General features: G+C 38.6%; 1 protein-coding gene across 1 annotated transcript; it reads right to left on the reverse strand.

Moving 5' to 3' along the window:
* Positions 1–425: 425 nt before the first annotated feature.
* LOC117434621 (otoancorin-like) lies at positions 426–16,603 on the reverse strand. The gene is made up of 25 exons (XM_034057210.3): positions 16,475–16,603; positions 14,480–14,572; positions 13,757–13,791; positions 13,387–13,547; positions 12,715–12,959; positions 12,205–12,311; positions 11,713–11,846; positions 11,435–11,543; positions 10,597–10,812; positions 10,213–10,377; positions 9,860–10,009; positions 9,380–9,435; positions 9,128–9,233; positions 8,547–8,653; positions 8,065–8,203; positions 7,583–7,779; positions 7,182–7,275; positions 6,531–6,708; positions 6,076–6,266; positions 5,410–5,556; positions 4,912–5,066; positions 4,509–4,645; positions 3,278–3,375; positions 2,304–2,433; positions 426–1,575 (listed from the first exon to the last, which is right to left on the reverse strand). The coding sequence occupies exons 2-25, from the start codon at positions 14,538–14,540 to the stop codon at positions 1,493–1,495; spliced, it is 3,201 nt and encodes a 1,066-aa protein (XP_033913101.3). The 5' UTR covers positions 14,541–14,572; positions 16,475–16,603; the 3' UTR covers positions 426–1,492.
* Between the last annotated feature and the right edge of the window lie 7,628 nt (positions 16,604–24,231).

Below are 24,231 nucleotides of genomic sequence, written 5' to 3' on the forward strand. Positions count from 1 at the left end.
AGATAACGGTAGAGGAACGTGCTGTAAAAATCATACACTGGCAGGTTGTTAGGCTGTTACCAAAAGCCATATACATAGAGAAAAAACAAACAAACAAACAGACCCACAAACAAACTTTTTTTACCCATTAACAGACAACAAGAGATTCCAAAGACATCCGTCGGGCTGGTTTAAAATTGATTTATTTAAAAGTCAAATAGATACTACTATACATAAACATTAAGGATAAAAAAGGCTACCGTTTGGTCTTGGACAAATATATATGTATGTGTTTTTGTGTGTATGTGTGTGTGTGTGTGTGTGTATATAAATTTGTAAATGGTATTCTACTCTAAAAAGGACAATGAGTAGCTATATCTTAAACTTTGATTTGAAATAGAAACCTGCTTTTGAAAAAAAAACAAACTATAATAACAAAAAAAATGTTGTCCCTGTGGTTTCTTTTTTTTTATTAAGCAGTCATAATAAACATTGAAACAAGTAAAAAGTGCAAAGTGTAGTCATTTTTTTCCTGCAGAACTGCATAAAATAAAAGCAGGATAAACAAACAATATTTAATAACTGTGAAAAACATAAATATAATCTTACGTAACCCCTGTACCAGTTTTCCCCTCCCCAACTATATAAAGCACACAACCCATTTACATCAACCCATTTCAATGGAAATATCAATACCCTTTCCGAATTAAACAATGCCATTTCATTTTGACAGATTCTGGTATTTAATTTGAATTGTGGCATAACTAACCTTTAACAAATTAAACAAACTGTGAAAATAAATAAATAATCATAAGTGCTGTATTTTCTGTAAACCTAAGCATCAACTATCTGTATTATAGTTTTGTTTAGTGTGTTATATTAGGTACTTATAGGTAAAATTGACTAGCTTTTTATGCTTTAAAAGCAGACCTTTGAATTATTAAACATAACAATGCTATATATAGCCTTTGTGCTTTTTAAAATGCATATTGTCCCCCCCCCCCAGTAAAATAGACAAAAAAAGTCTAGATTTATATAGTAAAAATCTGATATTCTGTTAAGCTACATTCTTATCTTCTGTATTAAAATACATGCAAGTGCAGATTTATTTGATTATATGAACAAGTAGAAATTATAGATTAAAAATGCAGTGTATTTGATAGGCTTTCATTGGCAAATCAGAAGAGAACCCATTCAACTTGAAGAAGAGTTTTCTTTATTTTAAACATAAGGCAATGGTCCCTTGGAAAGTGGTACATTTCTTCAATGATTCCATACCCTTGTTTAATGTACAGACAGTTACAGACATGTGGTGCAATGCTTACAATAAACTTAGAGAATTTATAAATGTAGGATCACTTGACAGATATTGGAGTGATATTATATAACTATTGAGAAACATTTCGATTCAGATTCTGTTGCTAAAATGATCTGAACGGCTAATGAAAGAAAACTAGGCTGTGGGAGACATGGGTATATTTCTTGACATTCTGGACGTGCTGAGTCTTATCACTTAAAGATGGTTCATGGTCAGCAGTGTCAGAGTCAGGATGATTGCAGCAAATGCTGGGCTTATTTTGTGTCCGGCAGAATATGCTACAAAAGAAAAAAGAAATGTACGTAAAAGAAAATACCTTATCCTTCAACATACAAAAATCTGGTAACGATTTACATTGTGTCTCCAATTACTGTGTATTTACATAATAGTTTCTAAGTAAATACATGTGTACTTACACATAATTACAATGCTATTATGCATTGTTACAATGTGCTTAATGTGTAAATGTTTTTGCACGAAATATGTAAGTACACAATTGTATCAGAAAAAGGTTAGGGTTAGATTTAGAGTTAGGCTTAGAGATAGGGTTAGGGTTACATTGTGCAAAGAGATGTACACATTAATTAAATTGTAACTATGTATAATAACTTTACAGTTATGTGTAAGTACACATGTATTTACTAAGTAACTACTATGAAAATGCACAGTAATAAGAGACACTTCATGTAAAGGGGTAATTGAAAATCTTCCCTATTTTTTGGATTAGTCAGTATACAACCCTGAAATGTAATTTACTCTAGAAAAGTAGCCACCATTCTGCTGTAGTAAGTATACTACTGTGCTTTTTTCATATGAGAATCTGCTGAACAGCTCATCACATCAACAAAGCCATAAAGAATTCTAAGATGAAACTTAAAAGTGAAGCACACAAACGTTTGGGCCTTCTTCACACTGAACAAGAAGAAGGTATCAGCCGAAACGTTTGTCTACTTGAATAGAAAAGGCTTCTAGAAATTCTTCCAGAAATGTTCTGCAACTGTCTCACCGAGATTGATTGCTCCAGGGTTCACATCCAAGGCCTGCAGTAAAACTGCATCCAGCTGTGCACTCTGGTCACTTGAGAGAGCAGCAACATTATCTGTCCCCAGGCTTCTCAACTGTGCTGCGGAGAGGCTCTGCAACAAGCAGGACCACAGTTAAAATAACCAAGCTGAGCACACTATACCATGGTATCAGCAACCCTAAACCTAACCCCTATACAAGCTGAGCACGCTATACCATGGTATCAGCAACCCTAAACCTAACCCCTATACAAGCTGAGCACGCTATACCATGGTATCAGCAACCCTAAACCTAACCCCTATACAAGCTGAGCACGCTATACCATGGTATCAGCAACCCTAAACCTAACCCCTATACAAGCTGAGCACGCTATACCATGGTATCAGCAACCCTAAACCTAACCCCTATACAAGCTGAGCACGCTATACCATGGTATCAGCAACACTAAACCTAACCCCTATACAAGCTGAGCATGCTATACCATGATATCAGCAACACTAAACCTAACCCCTATACAAGCTGAGCACGCTATACCATGGTATCAGCAATACTAAACATAACCCCTATATAAGCTGGGCGCGCTGTACCACTGTAAAAGCAAGAAACAAGCATGGTACAGGTCAAATCAACAGCAGGAATGCATCATTCTCTGCTACAGGGATTACAAACAAAGTTGTTAAACAAAAGTGTAAAAATGTTCTCTGGTAACCTTTTAAATTGTGAAAGAGGCCATTTATCTTTTGGCCAAACCTTTGTTTTACATTGTGATGTATCAGTAACTAAGGAATGTTAAAAGAGAGAGATTTCAATCTCTAATAATAATAATAATAATAATAATAATAATAATAATAATAATAATAATACTTTTTTAATGTTCACACTTTCATTACCACTAGCACAGAGAATGACCCAGATATTAAAAAGAAAGGTCAAATCTAAAAACAAATGAAAACATACTTTAAACACAGCAGGAGGAATGAGGGAGACAGCTTCTGGAGTAAGGTAGGGCATCACATTCTCTCCAAGTTTACTGATTTCACTTCCATTTAGTCGAGCTAGAATAAAAGCAGGACAAGAAACAGAACTAAAGGAATCTCAAACATTAACAATGATTAAGTTTTGATTTGGAATTCTGAAGTGGATAACTTTTTCTTTCGTGATGGATTGCAATTTCATTTTAATAGGGCTAAACACAAATTATTATTAAAATAAATTCTGGATGGCCCGTCTAAATGAAACAGGACCTTACAGGTTTAATACAAACATGTCAGCACTTCCCTAAGAGATTCAAATCAGATTCAGCATACAGGTACATCTATTCACAAGGTCAAACAAAGGCATTGTTCCATTGCCCAAGCTGAATTTGACTGTAGTAAAATGCACAGGTTTGCATGACTGGGGATTTGAATGGCCCTTTTTATTATTCAGCTTGCACACACACACACATATATAGTGTAGCGTGCATGGGGGAATGCAGCAACTCTTTTGCAAGGAGCATATATCTGGCTTATCTCTTCGTGTGTGATTACGTCACCTACCAGCCCTGCTGCTGCCTTCCCCCGTGCACGCTACCCTCTCCCCTGCTAACCTCAAGTCCACCCCAGACTTTTTCACTAGGCTACAGTCTGACGAGTGCGTGCCGGGGTATCTGCGTCCCACTCTGACACCAATGTAGCGATCTCGGTTAACGCAGGCAGGTGCATCACACAGGGTGAGCAAGAGCCGGTTCTTTTGTACAGCGGTATCGAGCTTATGTCTGTGTGTGATTACGTCACCTACCAGCTCTACTGCTGCCTTCCCCCGTGCACACTACAATATATTATATAACTTAAAAGGGATACTTTATGCTTTATACATTTCCTTAATATATCATTTATTGCCTGTTTAAGTGCCATTGATTGGTACTCAGGGACAGCTTTTCTTGTTTTGAAATCAACACATTAATGTATTTAATACCTGCTGACAAATACTTCTTAAAGGCAATTCTGAGTATGAATCTCAGCTCAGCCCTAGTTCGTAAGCCTGGTATAGCATGATATAAACAGAAACAACTAGATCGAATAACAGATAACTCACAATAAAAAGACAGTAACCAGATGATGGGAAAAAGCAGATGATGTAAAGTGCATGTATGAACAGTCAAATTTATACGGTTAAAAATAAAATTCTCCCTCTCTGAGGCTCTTACCCGCTATGGTCCCCAGGTCCTGAGCAACATCCTCAGACCAGGTGTCTGGAGAGCCAAAGGTGCTTATTGCTTTATTCTTCAAAGCAGTTAGGACATCGCTGGGGCACTGAAGCTTTCCAATGTTGCTTACAGCAGTACTGCCATGCAAAGAGAAAACGTCAAAGTGCATTCATTTCATTTCATTTCTTTTTCTGAATCCCACAGGTGTGGATCAAGACAGGGAGGTAAATTACAAAGTCCACCTTGTGGGCAAAACCTTCTTAAAGACATCTAGCAAGGAGAGCAGAACTGAGTGGAGAAACAGCACTTCACAGCACAGCAGTGTCTTCGAGGGGGGAGGCTACAGGTTTATTGATTCACTTCTAGTCGGAATGTTTCTCAGTCTTGCGAGTGAATGAATTACCTGTATTCCACATTGCTGATGTTTTCAATTTGTTCGGCGCTAAGCACACAGACGAAATAGCGCATTCCCACCAGATCACTGCTGGTCAGGCTGCTCGCTGGCTTGATTTTCAGGAAGTTCTCAGCTATGCTCTTAGCTTTGGATTGCATTGCTGGCTGAGAGACAAAAAAAAAAAAAAATCCTTACAATGTTTCACTAAAATTCCTTTTACAGATTTCTAATGCCCGAGTACTGTAGACAACACTACCCCCTTTACTGTGCCTTTGTGATTGGCTAGCACACTGCATCAGAAAACGGATGAAAATGAGAAGTGTGATGTTAGGTCCTGCTTTATATTAAGCGTGCATCTGCAACCCAGAATTAAGCATCACTAAGGATTTAGTTAAGAATAGGATTGAGACAAGAGCAAGGACTGTACAGTTACTGTGCCGATGTCCTCAAAGTGCTGGGCAGCAAGCCTAAAACAGTGTTGTGTATTAAAATGGAGGCTGCACTCACACTGAGCCAGTCCTTGCTTTCTCCCACCGCAGACAGCATATCAATATCCGGAGTAGCAAAGTAGTTGTTGACTTCGTCTTGAGAGAAAGCCAATGTGATTCCCTTCAGGCTGCTGATCTGTTTCACCAGATCTTTCTGACTGTATACCTTTGGAAAGAAACACAGGGTTACAGTGCCAGCCTGAAAGCATGTTTAGAATAGTAATGCCAAGCATCATTCTAAACCTTACAAGAAATTAAATTTAAGTGTTTTGGCTTGTGCCTTCAGCAGTTTTATGCAATAGCTGATTGTGAAGGCACTTGTCAAAAGAGTTTGTCTACTTACCATCTTGTTACAGCACCATTTTAGGTTTACCCTAAACCTAACCCTAACCCCAATTCCAACCCTCTTCTTAACCCTAACCCTCTACCAAACCCTAGCCCAAACCCCAACCCTAACCCCAACCCCAACCCTAACCCCAACCTCAACCCCAGCCCCAACCCTAACCCCAACTCTCTCCCTAACCCTAACCCAACCCTAACCTTTACCCTAACTCTAACCTTAACCCTAAATCTAACCCTAACCTTAAATTACAATTTTATTTTAATTTTAGATTAATCATAAAGAGAAAAAACAAAAAAAATAAAAAGCACAGACAATGAAACAAAAGCAGTCTGAACTATTTACCTGTAACGCTTTCTCTTTCAAGGCGGTGAGCTGTTCTGTGCTGAATCCCTTCACGGAGGCTAAGATATCCAGAGTGTTGGTGAAGGTGTCTGTTGACATGCATTGTAGCTGCACAGGGGAGAAAGCAGTGCATCCGGCATTGAGAGTTTGTATTTCATCCGTAGTGGGCTGGATAACACCACTGCAGTCCACTGTAATAAAAAAAAACAGCTTAGTGTTACAGCAATTCACAAAAATCACTAGCGGAGCAACATAAGCAGAGAGGATCAAGACAGGATTAGCATCAATAAGGATTTGCTGAAATCCCCTGTATGTTTAGGGTAATTCGATAACTTGGATTTTCTGTAACATTGTGATTGAAACTACCTGGTACTGACATTGCACTGTCCACGCAATTCAATAACTAGCTTATACATTAAGGTCTCCCTATTCAATGAAAGTGACCCACACTGTACCTGCTGCTCGCTTTCTCCTTTTGCTGGAGGGTGTTGCTGCTTGATTTCCGAGGATCATTTTGGAGAATGCTTTACTCACATCATCCATTTTGGGAGTGAAGTCCAAATCTGGGGCTACAAATCCCTCTGGTTTTATCACCCGAGACAGAATGTCTATGAGGACTACTCTGATGTCAGCCTAGGCATTAAGAACAGTATCAGAAAATGCACAGTTACTGACCAAGGGACACATCCTGATGCAAGTACAGTATTAATTTCAAGCCACAAGTTATACAGATATCCAACAGGTGTAATGTTTAGTCAAGGACAACACAAGTGTTACCAGAGCATATCAGACAGGAAAGCTTTGAAACTTAAATGCAAGGAATATACATGGGAAATCACTTTTGAATTATTATTCTTCAGGAAACAGTTTCATTATCAAAGTAAATCTTTATGAATGCACAATATATCTAAGTACACAAAAAGGGTTAGGGTTAGGGTTAGGGTTATATCATGCAAAAAGATTTACACATTAAGTACATTGTAACTATGCATAATGACATTGTAGTTATGTGTAAGTGCACATGTATGTGCATAGTAACTTATATGTAAATGCACAGTAATCAGAGACATTTCATGCGCAGTGTTACTGATGTAAGATATACTTACATTGGTTTGGAGCTTCTCCAGTTGTGTTGAATTAAACAGAGACAGCAGGGATTGCAGCTGATTGAGAACATCAGGAGTCCAGGTGGAGGAGTTACTGTGTAAAACATCAGCAGCATCAGCAACCAGAACCATATCTGTTATTGATATGTTACACTTCACAATGTTATTGATTTCAGATAAGGCCTCTGTTTTCCCCATGCTTATGAAAGATTAACATGTTTTTATGGCAGTACATGTTTACAAATGCGAGAAGCTAGGACCAGAAGTGGACAGGTTATAATTGAAACGGTCAAATTTAGGAAGATGAAATAACAAATTCTAAAATGCTGTTATTCGTCAGACCATGTGTCTTGACCATCTGATTAACCTATAAAAAAAAAGCCCAGCTCTGCAGTTCATACCCGTATGTGGCTATTATCTTGCTGGCGAGCGACTCTTTCACTTTGCCCTCGAATTTGCCACAGTCTTTAAGCTTGTCGATGGCCTTTTGGAAAACATCGGTTCCCATGTTATCAAAGTCCTTCGGGTCAAAGTAGCAAACAGCAAGACCCAGATCGTGGACCTGGCTAGCATTCAGGGTTAGGGTATCATCAATTTTCTGGAATGGGAAACATGAATGAGACAGCATACACACAGCTGGAGAAGCTAACTGTAGTAGGTTCTTTCACGTCTATAGATACAGTAGACAAGATCTTGTGTTAACATCACATCTGAAGGATAGCCCCAAACACTCAGTACTCTTAACACCCAGTTAATGTATGAATTGAGTTCAGGCCCCACTCCAAATCTACATCAGGGCTTTCTTGCACCAACTGACCAGGCTCAGCTTTGCTAGGCCGTGATTAAAACCCAGACATGGAAGAACAAATATCAAGTAACTTACAAGGCAGCTCTTGATGAATTTGAGTATCTCCTGTCGTCTTGCAGAGCTCCTGGGCAGAAGCGTTGGGTTAGCCTGAGCCAGGAGGGACACTACTGAAGAACAGGCGGGCCTCGTTATGTTCATCAGCTCATCAAAAGACCTGCAACAGAACGTGGAGTCTTAAAGCCTGGTTCAATTCACTGGTCGAGCTGGATGGAAATGATCCATTGGGGGAAATGAGCCATTTCTACTTGGATACATATTTTATGAATGACACTGATGATGTTTTAACTGTACCAGATTACTATTTACATGGACTCTGTTAATTGAATAAATTGGTGATTGCCTTAAAGTTCGCTTCAAGCTAAGCGAAACATCTCCATAGTTATCTAAATAGTTTGGGCAAGATAATGTATTCCAGAACAATAATGCTGCACTCTGACATGCTTCCAGTAACACACAGGAAGGAAAATACACATTTTTATACAAAACACAAAACTTACTTTATGAACAGGAGAAAACTAGGTGGAATCTGGGTTATTTCATCCTCCGTCAGGTCAGCCAATTTCTTGTTTAAGGCTTTAAAATAAGCGGAAGCAGCACAGCGAACCTAGAGATTAACAAAGAATCCAGTTACTTGTGAATGCAGTCAAAATGTGCATCAAATAGGGCACCGGGGTGATAAACATAATGTTAAACTGAATCACAGCAAATAAAATGCTGTTACGATGAATTACTGCCATGGCTCCATCTCATAGTGGTACAGTAGTCCTGAAATCGTGTCTCCACCTGGCAATTTTCATAGCTTTTTTTCAATTCCATTTTTTTAAGTGCATTTGAAGAGCAGCGATTAGGGGGTGCTGATACTCATACTTGTAATTGCCTTTAAGAAGTATTTATCAAGTTGATCTCAAAACAAGAAAGCTTCCTTTCCTCATTAACTTGAGCGCTGAGTGTTTTAAAAGACACTTGGAAGCTAATTTTCCTCTCCTCTGGGGCTCTGTTATTTTAACTGCTGTACTGAGGCTGTAAACTGACAATGATATGCAGCATATCTGCACAGTGAATCTTGCACTGCACCTACCTGATCTCGGGTCATTTTTTCATTTGCAGCGAGAGCTCTCAGGTTATCCACAGGCATGCTTTCTATGTTACTGCAAGTCAGACCAGTCACAGCATCCCGCAGTTTCCTGTAATAAAAGAAAGAAAGAAAAACATAATTTTGCCAGTATGCACTGCACATAAACATAAATGTGAATATAGAAATAGTACAAATGAATTATGAACCACTATAGATGTAGCCTGAAAAAATATATTAAGAAAATAGGTCTCTCACTTGATGTCTTCAGGAGTCTTAAGATTCTTAAGGATTTTCTTAATGATGACTAAAGCCTGAAAAGCAAACATTGAAAGATATTTTACTGTGGGTGTGGGAGGCATTTTCTTATACACTGTTAAACACAATTTAATAGTGACAGCTTTGCAATACAGAGCTTTTTAATTTATTTTTTTATAGGTACTGCACAGCATGTTACAGGAACAGGACATCATATTACAAAAGATGGTTATTGGATTATAACAATTATAACTTCACCTAGACCCTGTGACTAAAAGGCTTCATACTACATCACATATACTATCACATTTCTACAAATGTCAATCTTTGATGCAAGTTACAGAATTGTACCTTGCAAAGTCTAAAAAATATATTTCTAGTACAACACGGCACGTACTGCCTGTTTGGGTGATGCTATTCATTAATTGGTTTTGCAGACAGAAACGTCACGCATGCATCCCTGCGGCTCTCACTCTTTACCTGCCCCTTGTTCCAGGGAATGGGTTTATCCAGGAAGTCCAGAGTAAGAGTGCCGTCAGTTGCGTTCCTCAGTGTCTGAGAGGAGATTTCACTTATCAATGTGGGTGGCAGCTCTTTCAAAGCTTCATTGATGGATTTGTCCTTCAAGATCTGCAGGGGAGAAACAATGTTACAATAACTGGCAATACAACACAGAGCTCAGTGTAGAAATGCTTGAAAAAAAGTGGTTGAAATATTTAATCTCTAATCCTAGAGTGTGTGTATGTGCTGTATAAACATTTTTGCATAAACACATTTTTGCAATTCAAGATATTGAATATATATTGACTATGTATAAAACATTGTGTACGTACAGCTCGGACGATTGATTTCTTCTGGACGGGCTGCATGGAATCTGCAGATTGTGAGACATCCTGGGATTTGAAGGCCTCAAGCAGGTCACTGCCCTTCAATTTGCCCAGGGCCTTGCTGTCCAAAGCACTGACCAGGCCACCCAGCTTTTTTAGGCCCTCTGCATTCTGGGTATGAAAAATAAAATAAAATAAAGGTTTTATTCACATGCTTGTATAATAAGGTAATATGAGCCAGAGTCACATAGATTTTTACTCTAAATTGCCATAAGTCAGAAAAAAAAACACACACACATATTTAGTAAACCAGACACTACAGCTATACTTTGTGCCCTGCTGTATTGCACAAACTGTATAAGGATGCTGTTGTCTTGTATGCTTGCTTACATCTGCTGCATCAGGGACTTTTTCCAGCAGTGCTTTCTTCTGTCCCTGGGACCAGCCTTTGACTTTCTTAAGTTGGTCCAGAGATTCCTGGATGGCTTCTTTGCTAAGGTTGCCCAGCTGATTCACACTCAAGCCCACAACTGCGTCCCCGACATTTTTCAGCTCCTCTGCATTCATACTGCCTGCTGGTCTCGACTTCATGAGATTTTGGTATACCTGCAGAGGAGAGAGGTTATAAATAAGAACAGCTAAAACTATGCTTTGCAGCTTAAACCCCATAACACCTCAGGGGTCTGCTGTTACTGTAGATCTTGATCCCCTTGCTCTAAAACCCATTCAGAATGTGGTACTGCATAAAGGGAGTCATAAAAACTATCAGGTATTTATACTGTAATAACAGGTTGTTGCAATGTAGAGTCACAAGAACACGTAAAAACACACGCTCTGTTATATATGTTATATGTAAGGCTTCTGATTTTCGGTTTTAACTGATAAAACCCGATAAAACACCCCTGATACAAAAAAAATGAAATCGGTGGATAGCCAATAAACACTGGAAAACACCGGAAAAACTGTGGAAATGATTAATCAGTTCACGTTGACTTTACCCTTTTCCCATTAAACAATTTAAACTTGTAAATGGTAACGACAGCGCAACAGCATGCACCTGTATTTTGAAGTGTGTCTTAGCAACTCTTTAATACATGCATGTGATTCTACTGGAGAGGGCACAGGTACTTACATTTTAATACATGCATGTGATTCTACTGGAGAGGGCACAGGTATTTACATTTTAATACATGCATGTGATTCTACTGGAGAGGGCACAGGTACTTACATTTTTCACATCCCCGCTGCAGTTCTTCAGCTTCATCATCAGAACGTTGATGGTAGATTGATCCAGTTTACCAGCAAAAGTGGCAAAGAAACAAGCCATCTGTCCAAGCCTACAATTAAAAAAAGATAAAGCTGCCTACTATCCCAGCTCCTGTTGTAGAGCCCCTTCCTCCCAGTAAACCTGCTACAGAACATTTTTAAATCGTATAACTTACTAAGGGTTAAATACATACAATTCAACATTCAAATATATTTTAGGTTGAAATAGGTTACCCTTACTTTGAGATCTCGTTTTTATCTGTTATGTTGACGTTGCACTTCTGGAGCCCCTGAAATAGGAAGTTTGCTTGCGCTGAGTTGAGGTCGTAGAATTTGTCAAAGGGTCCGGTGACACTGCTGTACAAACTGCAGAGCTGTGCAAAATCAAATACAATTAAATATGAACTTCTTTGAAAATATTTAAATACGTCGGTGAATGATGCACAAAACTAGAACCTTTTAGGTAGGAGTGATGCATCACATTAATAATTGCTGCATATGGGTTACATTATCAGATAAAGTAAACTATTTTGCTAGTGTAGTGTAAGACGTCCACATTGTACAAGTGCTTTTTAAAGTCATGCAATTTTTGTAGTGCGACCAGAAAATCTTCTAAATGATGCATACAATGCGACGATTGTGTGTAAATGAGCTGTTCAGTGGTTCTGTTTATTGCACGGTATTAGATGAAGTGCATGCCCTCAATGAAGCTGCAGGTGTGCATTTACTTACACTGCTGTTGATATTCTCTCCAATGTCCTTGATGGCGGAAATGGGAGCTTGTAGAAGAAAGCGGCCCAGCAATTTAAGAACATTCACGGTGATCCAATTGGATTTGCCTGAGAAAAAAAACAACAACATTATTATAAAGTAATAACTCACCCAATAAGGTTATCAAACCAGAAATACACAACTCAGGCATTTGATGGTGGGGCTTATGAGTAGCCTAGAGTTATTTCTTATTTATTTTAGAATTGTAAATTTTCCCATCAGAATCAGTTAACCCAACATGGGCAGAGCATTAAAATTGTTACTGCTTGTGCTGCCCCTGCAGTCAATCAACCAACCAACCAACCAACCAACCAATCAATCAATCAAACCAACCATACGTAACTTATAAAAATTAAAGACATTTGTACTGCTGTTATACTGTTAACATTTTTTCAAAACCAAAAGAGGGTTCTGTGGTATCAGAACCTTTTTACAGAACTTCATCATTGCCCTGTTCTCCATTGAACGTACCTTCCCCTTCGCCCGGCATGTCATCTTTCCCAGGTTTGTCACCAGGCTTCCCGTCTGGTTTCATGTCCGGATCATTTTCAGTAATATTTCCAGGCGGCTTGACTGGTTTCTTGTCAGTTTCTTTGACAGCCATGTTTTTGATGACAGGTCCATCTTCCTGAGTGTACATTCTTTTGATCCACAAATAAACCGTTTGTTTGGTGCCAGGGTTCAGATTGTCATACGCCTCATTCAAGACCTTCATTCTGGAGAGCAGACGCAGGGCTGGTTTACAAATTTGGGCAGTTTGCATGGTTACCCTTATACAAGTTCACCACTGTATTTTGCCACAGTATCTGTACAGTTTTCCCATGCTTTTCCCTTGGTTATACTCTGCATTTACCTTAGTTTATATAAAGTGTTACCACTACATGGATATGCACTGTATGCTCCATAATCTAAAGTGCTACCGAACTTCACTCAAAATGTAACTTGCTGAAATTGCTCTGGATGGTATACCAGGTGAAATTTACCAAGCTATGAAAACCAAGCCCAAATAACGAGGTCCGTACACTTGGTGTGTGTGTGTGTGTGTGTGTGTGTGCGCGTGGAGGTGGGGGGGCTTGGAATAAATGGTGGCTGGTAAAAACACAGAGGGGCCAGTGTTTCGTAACTGAGGGTCTGTCTACTCACAAATCTGCCACAGCACTGGCGTTGGCGGACTGGCTGAATGACATCACGCAGCCACTCGACAGCTTGGGGAGATTGTTGGCGTTGGTCTTGAGGAAAGAAGCGAAGTTCGAAGGCGCAGTCAGCTGAGTTGACAGAGTCTCCTCCCACCCTGAACATCTTCCCTGCAAATCATAGGAACAGAATATCAAAACCCTCATCGCCCAGAAACAGGGAACCAGTTATGTCATCTCATTTTTGACGTCACTTCTTTTCGTGTTTGACTTCATGATGATGCTGATGTCCAAGGGGCTGCATTTTAAACTTATGAACTGCTGTATTGATTGCTCATTCACATACTGTATATAAAATGTATTTTCCAGCTCTCACTTACCGTGGGATTGTTCTCTTCTTTATTGGGTTTTTGACCTGGAAATTAAAAATAATATTTATTTTTAAAGTTAGGAAGTATATGCACATTTCTCTAATTTTTTGACTGTAAAACATGTAGATATCATGCAAAATTAAGAAATACAGTAGTAACTAATTGGACTTGTTGATCTCGCTTTTTAGCAGAGAACATTCAACAACTACGGATATGAAATTTATGCAAATCCTCTGATGGAAATTTTGTTTCACGGGTATTATTGTGGAAGAGTAGCCAGGAGAGGAGGCCCCAACCAAAGAGAGATCCATCCTGCTCATTATGTTAAGGTAGTGGCTCAGTCCCACTCATGCAGAATTTTGTTAGAAGGCTCTTGAAGTGTCTCATAAAATGCTGCTAACATTATCTGTCTAGGTCAAGAAGACAACAGAACGGGCATGTTTCACCATGACTGGTTCTCACCGCGCAGTTACACAGCCCTTCTTATTCAGGCACATAAACATCTACACTGGACTGGAACCTCTTTCCTCATTAAACTCCCCAGGATTTGGTCCACTTGAGCTGGTGATGGCTCTGTTGCTTAAGAATGCTTTGCTTAAGAATCTCCTCGTCCCTTGGAATGCAGGGGGCATGTCAGCATTAGCGCCAGCCTAGCCCCACATTACACATCATAGAGAGATTCTCATGGGAACAGGAAAGCTGAACACACAGGAGAGCACACTGCTGACTTACCTGCTGATGTGCTCACAAGGCACAAGCAGCAAAGAGCCACACAAAGAGTGGATAGGCCCATGGCTGGTACTGAAATGCAACTCTCCTTCCCTCCTGCAAAATAATAACAACAACAAAAAAAAAACGAGTCTATTTTGAAACGTATTATTGCTTTTATTTATCATAATGTTTCTTTAGTAAATAGCAGGGTTAAGCCTCAGATGAGGTCATTCAAACTTGCACAATAGAGTGTTCCATGGGACGTGCATTTACATGTTCACTGGCAGGTGAACGGAAACAAACAGCTTGGGGTTTGTGAGTTCTGTGATTGTAAAACAACCCCCCTTTCCCCATGGTTATACTAGGCATTTACCATATAGCTCTTTCGCTCGGGCCTTTACGGTGCTTCCCTATGCTTTCCCATGCTTTCAGTGTGCTTTTAAAGGATGATACTGGCAACGATTGTAAAAATGTGTTTTCCATTTAAGCACATTAAGCCACAGTAAGTGTTTTAGAATGTCCCATAAAAATACACATACAAGGCTGGTTTCACATACCCTGATTAGTACTAGTCCTGGATTACCCAATGTTAATTTAGGTAAGGTAAACCAAGATTGGTGCTAATCTGGGTCTGTGAAACCAGCCAATAAAGTATAAATACAAACATGATGAAATCAAAGCAATATCTAAATAAATAATTAAATAAATAAATAAATAATATTTCAGAAACCAAAAAAGAAAAGGCAGCCGAAAACAACACGAGACACATAACAACACACATCTGACTAAAACACAAAATAAAATAACTCCCTCTCTATAATGCACATATAGTGAAGCAACAATGTAACTTTCTGTGAATTAACCATGCATAAAGCACCGTGTAATCAACACTTTATGTTTTACAAAAAAAAAAAAAAAAAGTAACATTCCCACATGTGGATCATTTTAATTAGCAGTTTTTAAACTATAAATAGCCTGGCTAAACAGCAGTCGGGAGTTCAGTTCGAAGCAACAGACAAGCAAACCAAGTGCGAGAAGGAGAGTGAGGGGAAGAGGGAATGGGCTGCCGGAGCCCTCTCGCAGCAAAAAAGTAAATACATTAGGAAAGATAACCACGTAATAGGCCTAGTGTTTATTTAGTTATTAAATGAATGCTGAATAAGATGTCTGTGATATAAATGGCAGCACAGCTTTTCTTCAATTCAGTTATATCCGAGGCACGTTATAACCGAGAGCCTTATAGCAAGGGAGCACTGTATATATATATATATATATATATATATATATATATATATATATATATATATATATATATACACACACACACTGCTGTGCAAAAGTCTTAGGCATGTTGCATTTTTCTACTCTGATGCATTCTGAGCATCAGCAATTTACTCAAAGCTTCCACTAGTGTTTTCTACTATTATAACAACCCTGACTTGCATAAATAAGGAAAAACATTTGAGTGAAATAGCTTGCATCACTTGATTTTCAAGGTGTGGTATCCGAAACATAATCAACAAGTACAGAGAAACATAATCTGTAATTGACAAACCCATGACTGGAAGACCCCAAAAAGCTGTCTAACAAGGATGAGCAATACTTGAAGATAATATCCTTAAGGAATAGAAAGAAGACAATCATTGAATTGACAACTGAACTGGCATAAGGCACAGGTGTCGTTGTTCATCAAATCAACAGTACGAAGGTCACTCTTGAAATTAGGACTCAAAGGATGTGTTGCAGTAAGAATACCTCTGTTAAGAAAGGGGAACAAGACTAAAAGGCTAAAATATGCACAAGAACACAGAAATTGGACAATGGAACAATGGTTAAAGGTGCTTTGGACTTTTGATGGATGGGCAATGACACCTGTGCCTTCTGCCAGTCTAACCGGAAATAAAGACTTATTTTTTTGTCTTTTGTCAAATAATTTTACAGAGTTTCTTTGAGTATTTCCACATATTCAGTCAACATGTCCGCGCAGGAAACAACAGTAACATTGCATTGTCTTACCTGTGACAGCACAGCGTGGAGTTCTGGAAGAATTCTGATGGAAGAGGAGTTCTCACCTGGTGTATATGAGGAGAGTGAGGAGAAGGGTGTGTTCCTCTCTGTCTTTATCTCTCTCTATATATATCTCTCTCACCTGTCTTTATCTCTCTCTCTCACCTGTCTCTCTCTCTCTCTCTCTCTCTCTCTCTCTCTCTCTCTCTCTCTCTCTCTCTCTCCACCCTCCTATTTGCACCTTGTTTGCATTACATCCATCCACCATGACATATTTTCACAGAATTGTTTTTCCGCTTCTTTTCTTGATTTCAGTCAAACACACAACTCGCACCAGGCAAAAATGCCCTTTAAAAGATTTCCTCCACTCCAACAATTCCAAAAGACACGACTTACCCTGAGATTCTCCTATTAATTTCAATCAAAGATATTTGCTGTAATGGTACTGTAATCCTGAGAATTTACTTTTGATTGACCCCTTTAATAACGAGGCCATAGCTTTTTCCACCTGTAATTGGGTTCTTCTCTTCTCTAATGCTGTGTCTTGACCCAGAACAAATCTTTCTGTTGCTTTATCTTCCATCGTTACTTCTGTTTGAGGTTTAAAATAAGCTTTGATCATGGCTTTCTGTGTGTTTAAAAAAAAAAAAAACTGAGAGCATTTTTATCTTTGTTCAATTACATTACAAAAAGTTTGGCAGTTGTTGAAAAACTTGTATTGTAGGTGACATTTTCAAAAGTGTTTAACAGTGATGTTAAAGGAAATATCCCAATGATTCAGCAACAACACTGTTACCTATCCACTCTCACCACACTCTGTGTAAAAATGTGTCTCCTGCCGATCACTTTCCAACTCGCTCTTGTGGTTCTGTGCATGAAATAGGGATTAGGGTTAACTTGGTTGATTTATTTTAAATTGAATAGCTGTCATCTTTAAAAACATGCTTTTGGAGATTATGTATTCAGGTTTTCATTGCTAGCACCATGCAATGCTACTGCAATAAGCAAGTACAATGAAATAAAATGTAATACAATAAAATAATGTGATTTTTGTGCGTGTGTATGCAATTTCAATCCTTCACTCATTACCAGTTGACTTGCTCCCATAGTAAAGTTCCCTTAGTAAAAGCACAGCGAAGCATAATAATGCATTTGGAAATCATGATGAAGCAGAAGTAAGCATTGTAAAGCACTGAGAGGTATGGTAAAAAAAAGATACATGGCAAATTCCTTAGCAACATGTGGAATGTGGTGGGGATACTACTAAACATGTACCTGAATAAAGCACAATTACTTGTCGAGGTAAAAAAATTATTTATCTTCACTGATTAACATATGGACTGAAGAAACTGAAATATTTTACTTGTACTTTATTTATTTTTTGCAAGAACACTTGCTGTTAATTGCAGTTACAAGCTGAGTGCAGCCAGGATGCAGTTCCACAGAGGCTCCGCTGCAGTTTAGTGGTCATTTGCTGGTCATTACTTCAGAGATGTTAGTGGCAGACCTACACAAGTTGAGGTTATTTGCCATTCGCTCCAACAGATGGTGCTATCACCACAGATATACTTCAAATTCCAGAAGGCATCCTGAGCAAACTGTGTCCCAGTGTGTTTGATCTGTACATACAGCAGGAAGTTGGGTTTCTTTGGAAGGGGTGGGATGTTACAGTCAGCTTCTGAATCCCATTAATCCAGTACAGGCATACTAAAGCTCAGTGTACGAGGCAGTGGGAGAGAGACAGTGGGAAGATCCTTGCCCGCTCATATAAATGCAGCGAGAAATGAAAAGGGGAGCCTGCAAGCCATAAGCCATTTCTATATGATAATGCTGTTCATTAATACGAAGATTGTGCAAAGACTCCCAGGAGCCCGTCTGAGAATTGAGTTTAGAGCTGATGGCTTTGCTTTTGCAACATCTGCTGCTAATTATTTACTTATTTCCTCCGGCTTCATTTTTATAATTTGATTATTTATTTATATTTCTTCTATTGCTTAATCAATTTCCCCCTGGGCTTGTTGATTATAAGAGAAACGCTCTTAGGATTATTGCTGTCATATCTGTCGCTGACAATCTTGTCATGAATGTTTGATGCCTGCAATTTATAATTTACCAAGCCAGTGCAGCAGTGCAGTTTACTAAATATCTTCTTCTTCTTCTTCTTCTTCTTCTTCTTCTTCTTCTTCTTCTTCTTCTTCTTCTTCTTCTTCTTCTTCAAAATTATCCTAATGATAAAAACTTGGTGGTTTTGCTGGTGGCAAGGAATACTTTTGAACTAGTAAACATTTAATTCCAGAATTAATCTGCACCCCTGCAACACTCCTAGTGCATGTAAAGAATACCCACTTTGGTCAAAGAGTCTGGTAATACAATCATTTAGAAGAATAGGTTTGTGTTGCAGAGGGACAAGTTACCTGGAGCTCATACATGATTCTGAAAGCTCTTTTTTGTGTCCACAAAGAAATTATACATTTGTTTCTAGTTTCAAAGTAAAAGGCTTTGTGAACACCCTGTTTCTCCTTGGCTCAGGCTCCTAGTCTCCTAGGCATACTGTGTACAGTAAATCAAGGAGCTGACCTCATACAGCATATCCTCAAACAGAGTCTTGGACAAGCTCATGGTACACATGAAGAGGTAACTTCAGCTACACAGTGATGGGGATAAGACTGTAAATGGTACTAACTGCTTTAAGCCCACAAATCTGTCAAGACAATTTCCAAATGCATTTGACAATGGCTAGTGTTGCATGACAGTTTAAATCACATCTCATTAGTATAGGCTGTGTTTTTTGCATCCATTTCAATTTCTTGTAGAAATCGGCTATTTTCTAGATATGATCCCCATCTGTTAGATCCAAGACAAGAAGGTGAATAAAAACAATGTGCTGTTTTTCTGCCTTTGCAACTTTTTAAAACAATTGCACTGCTCTCCTATGCCACAGTCCAACAAACCCAGTTGCTAGTGTTTGTCAAGTTCACGGCACAGCCAGCGTTCTCGCAACAGGCACCCGGGTGTCATTTATAGAAGTGTCACTCCAAAGTGAATTATACTGCCAAGACTTTATCCTGCTCATTATAACTCATCACACAGCGTTCCAGCAGCACTGTCAGACTGGGAAACAAGTCGGATATGGCATTGAATGTCCTCTCTCATGGTAGATAAACAGGTTCAGGTTCCCCCTGGGAAATTCAATACTGCTTAAATACATTAGAAAAAACAACAACTAACATGCGCTTACAGAGGGATAGAGGACGCAGAAACTGTAGTTTACTTTAAAGGTCATTTAAAAAGGACCGAGTTCATTTCCATGGTGTGTATTTGTGTGAAAACACCTGCGTAAGGTTTTTGTTTTTGAAATGGAAAGTCAGGGTGTGTCATAATAGTGCTGCAATCATCATCCAATAGGAAAAGTAATAGAAGAAGAATACATCACGCTAATTTAAATATGAATGAACTAATCATAATTTCCTCTTTAATTAATATAGAATCCATATGAAGTCAACCTGTATTCATGCACACCAGCCAGTGATGTGGATCAGTCCACTACTGGGATGGCTATTTCCAGACCAGCACCAGTGCTGATAAAAGAAAAAAAAAAGGTAAAACCTGACTGGCCTGCTGTCTTGCTTGCTTTAGCCCAATGGATAGGGAACTTGCCTTTGATCCCTGAGGTACTAGTGTAATAGGCAATGCTGTGTGATGCACTGCCTTTACAGATTCTGTCCCCTGCAGGTGAGTTGAGATGAGGTTAAAAGCTCTTAAAAAAAAAACACAAATGCAAATGAGCCTCTTCAGTTCCAGCCCAGCCTCCACAATGTTACACTAGCATTGAGCCCTGCATCTTAAATAAGCATCTTAAAGAAGATTATTCATATAATATATAAAGAGGAAAACAGGAGAACTTGCTATTTGTTCGAATAAAAGAAGTGAGGACACAGGTTAATGGAAGTACAGTATCACTGGACCTTTCTCCAATGTGGATCAATGTAAAGTCGCTGGCTACAGCCTGCATGCAGTATGAATGTTGTGTGATAGTACTACTCCTATAATAGTGATGTTGCTGGGAAGACACTAGGTGAGGATAGCACCTATATTCTGAGTCTGCAGGTATGCTGCTGCCGGATAGTGATTATGTAAATAATGTTGTTTTATTGCATAGTGGGCTTCGCTTCCAGCATGGGAAATGGTTATCATGTAATGACCAACAAATCACAGAACCAGGCCTTTTTCTTTTGGGGGAACAGAATGGGGAACTTAATCGTCTCTGTTGTCTCTTTGGAGAGTAATATTTCAAGTTGAGCGCTGTGGAAAGGGGTTAAATATTAGTCACCCCCTGTTGTTAAGATTCTGCTGGTGGAGCGTTAGGTGGAGATGCCCTGGTCCATTGTTTAAGCTTAGCTCTGGGCGGTGCGTTGCAGTCGGGCTCATTATTAAACAGCCTCTAGCTGTTGAACTTTACCTGCTGCTTGAGTGGTGAGTCATTCCCTGTCGGTACTGTAATATCAAAATAGACTACTAAATAGTGCCGCACATAATCAGGTCAACCGAAGCACTTAGAATTGTCAAATAGAAATGTATTTCTCTAGGTTTACAAGAAATCATTATACAAATTCGGCACAGGATTGTGTGAATCACCAAGCAGATCACGCGAAATGTTAGGGAGCTGCTAAACATTTTTGTCATAAGCTAAATGGAAGCGTGAGCACAGGTTAAAATGTGGCATCTCTGGAGTGCTGGAACAATGTGTTGATAAAGTGACTCTCTTTCTGGGGACACCGCCAGGGCATGCACATACTGAGGCTCCTCTTCATTGGATACATATTTGTAAAATGTGTAAAACATTCAACACTCTGTTCGGTTATACCCAGGAGGCTAAGAATCTATTCTAGAGGCTTGGAGAAGATTCATGGCAGATTATCACTATCACCATGTACAGTAGAGTTTGACAGACGGACAGATGGACAGTTTTGAATAAGGAATCTAATTTATGTCTCTGCCCATTACTAGAGTCAGTAGTTTTCAATCCATATTTAAAAATTGGCAGAAGCCTTCTCCTTCCTGTAACAAAGTTTTAGTTTTGTGCTTATTTCAATGTAAGCAACAAATGGAACCTATGGCTTTAAGAAGGATGCCCATCCCTTGCTTACCTGTTTAAGCACCAGGGGCTCAATCGTTTGGGGTGGTCCAGACTTTGGCCTGGCGGGGTATTTTACAGACTCCTACTGCCACTTACTCCCTGATCATCGCCAGCTTGGTATTGAATTATTATTATTTTTTCTAAAAATATGTTGTTGTTGACTTTATTTCGCTTGGTCACATTTATACTGGTCCAAATGTTTTAATTGCGCTTTGAAAAAATGTGCCCCCGCTTCGATAAGCCTCTGAAGATACAGACACTGCACTCGGGCTGCCCTTTCGCCTATGTTGGTCCACTCCTTTCCTAATACCCCATGGGGTTCCTTTCCTCTACTGAGGATCCTCAAGGACACAGAAAACAGATTTCAATACATTAGTTACTGCACATTTGAAGCTTGAGCGTCACAAAAAAAGGGTGGGGATTGAGCAGGAAAACATACAAATCATGTTGACTTTTGTTGCATTGGGTATTGTTGGCATCTCAAAGCAATGAATGCTATTCGTGTAAAAGTGGCCTACTGGTAGAACCACAATCAAATACAGCTGAACCACTGTCAAATACTCATCTAATGGAGCCCAGAAAAAAACCATTCAAGCACGTTGCTGACAATGCTTCTATTCTTCTGTTTTCTTATATAATTACTATACCGTAGGATGAAAGATAAGATGGTAAATGTACTGCAGCAGCATCATTTAGTGGACTGTGTTTGAATCTGGCTTACGTGCATAACTATCATTTGTGTCATTTAATGCTCTGTTCATATCAGTTTTTGTTGTATTATGAACGTTGCCTTAAGAAAAAAAAAAGTGTTGACATTTCCTAGGCACCTTTTAGTTCAATTGCAAAATACTGTAGGTATAGAATATCATTTGCAGCTTCCTTTAGTAATGTTTTTTTTTATCCTATCAAGTCAGTGCTTTGATATTAAACCTATAGTACAGTAACATCCAGGGCCCATTCTGTTAATTTTAGATTAAAAAGCTTTCAAAACAAAGTTTGTAATTGGAAAACAACACAAAGTTCATGTAACACAATTGGAGTAGCAGCATGAGTCAGAACTGAACTATGCCAACATGACTCAATCTGCATTCCCAAGAGATGCTGGTTTTAGCGTAACACTTTGTTTTAAGCAATACATATTAAGCATTTATTATGTACTTATTTGTGACTAATTAGCACATAATACATCATGTATAGCCTCCTAATAAAGGTTTGTTAGGTACTTATGCTTATTCTCAAACATGCCTTACTAACAGGTTACTGGACATTGATAAAGGATTTGCATGCCACTGAAGTGAAGACTGTTCTTGGCCACATTTGGTCCTACTAGCTGCTAATAAAGCATACTAGCTGGTAATAAAGCAGATAAACAAAGTGGACCATGCATGGATAACACTCTATCCCAGAGTTGGACTTTTTTTTATTAGGATGTTGGTCACTAGTAAAGAGTTTTGCTTTTCATTAAGGTTTCATTGTCATTAATTAAGAGGTTATTAGAAGCATATAGGTCATTAATAAAGACTTTTGCAGCCCCCAATTCTGAAGTGAAGGTTTCATTGTCATTGATTAAGAGTATATTAGAAACATATAGGTCATTAATAAAGACTTTTGCAGCCCCCAATTCTGAAGTAAAGGCGTCTTTTACATTACTTAAGAACTTATTAGCAGCATATGTCATTAATACAGTTTTGATCTAACAAATAATTCACAAAGAAGCAATTATCACCAGGGCATCTTTAATCAGTTGTGCAACCTGTATACTGAAGTGAAGACTCCAGGGATCCTATGAAGCCCCATGAAAAAAAAATAAGAAGTTGAAGTAAAAATCCTTTTAATTAGGAATTTATTTAGAGAACTGTTAAAACAGTAAATTGGAAATATTTTTTTTCCAAAAAAGGTCAGATACATTCTGCATTCCTAAACAGATACAGTACCAACTGATGCAGTGTATAATGCATCATTTTTTCTAAGGTCATCAGCAATTTCTTGCAAAAGGATAACATATGCAATAACATTGGAAATTTAAACAAAGTATCCGTATTTGGTATTATTAGCATTACAGAAATGGGGATTTTTTAACGTGATTTCTAACATGATTTTCAGCTTTAACATCACAAATGAACATTAATGGGTTAGGGCACTATGAAAATCGTTTTACTATTGTTGTAATAAGGTTGATTTAATTGAACTTATGTACACCGCAGGAGCAGCAAAATGTTGCTTTATCAGCCCTAACTGTTAAATTGAAGTGCCTGACATTTTAATAAGGCAGTGTATGTGGGTGTTTTGAATCTTTGTTTTGTATTCAGTTTGTCACGAGAAATCCATCTTTCAATCTGGCTACTTGTACTGCAAAATAAATGCAGCCCAAGGTGTCTGATAAATGTCAGTTTCAGAATTAACTTCTTATTTTTTTATGTGGCACATTTGTTCTAAGTCTCTTTGAATGCGGTAGAATGACCTTGGACACAATATATTTTAATTGTTTTTTTCCCCTTCCTGTTCAGTCTGGGCTTTTGTTCTTAATAACTTATCTTGAGCCCAAAGCTAATATTGATCTTTAAAAAGTTATTTCATTTCAAAATTAAAATCAAGTCTCGGGTCAGGTCATACTTCTGTGTTGGCGGCA

This window comes from Acipenser ruthenus, chromosome 28 (genome assembly GCF_902713425.1).
Source record: "Acipenser ruthenus chromosome 28, fAciRut3.2 maternal haplotype, whole genome shotgun sequence".
NCBI lineage: Eukaryota > Metazoa > Chordata > Actinopteri > Acipenseriformes > Acipenseridae > Acipenser > Acipenser ruthenus.

Bases quoted from the DNA above. Each gene is read 5' to 3' on its own strand.
- LOC117434621 (XM_034057210.3), bottom strand. From the start codon at position 14,540: ATGGGCCTATCCACTCTTTGTGTGGCTCTTTGCTGCTTGTGCCTTGTG. The intron at 9,234-9,379 runs GTGAGAGACCTA...CTTTTATTACAG, and splicing joins AAGACTCCTGAAGACATCAA to GAAACTGCGGGATGCTGTGA. The intron at 6,709-7,181 runs GTAAGTATATCT...CTTAATGCCTAG, and splicing joins TGGAGAAGCTCCAAACCAAT to GCTGACATCAGAGTAGTCCT.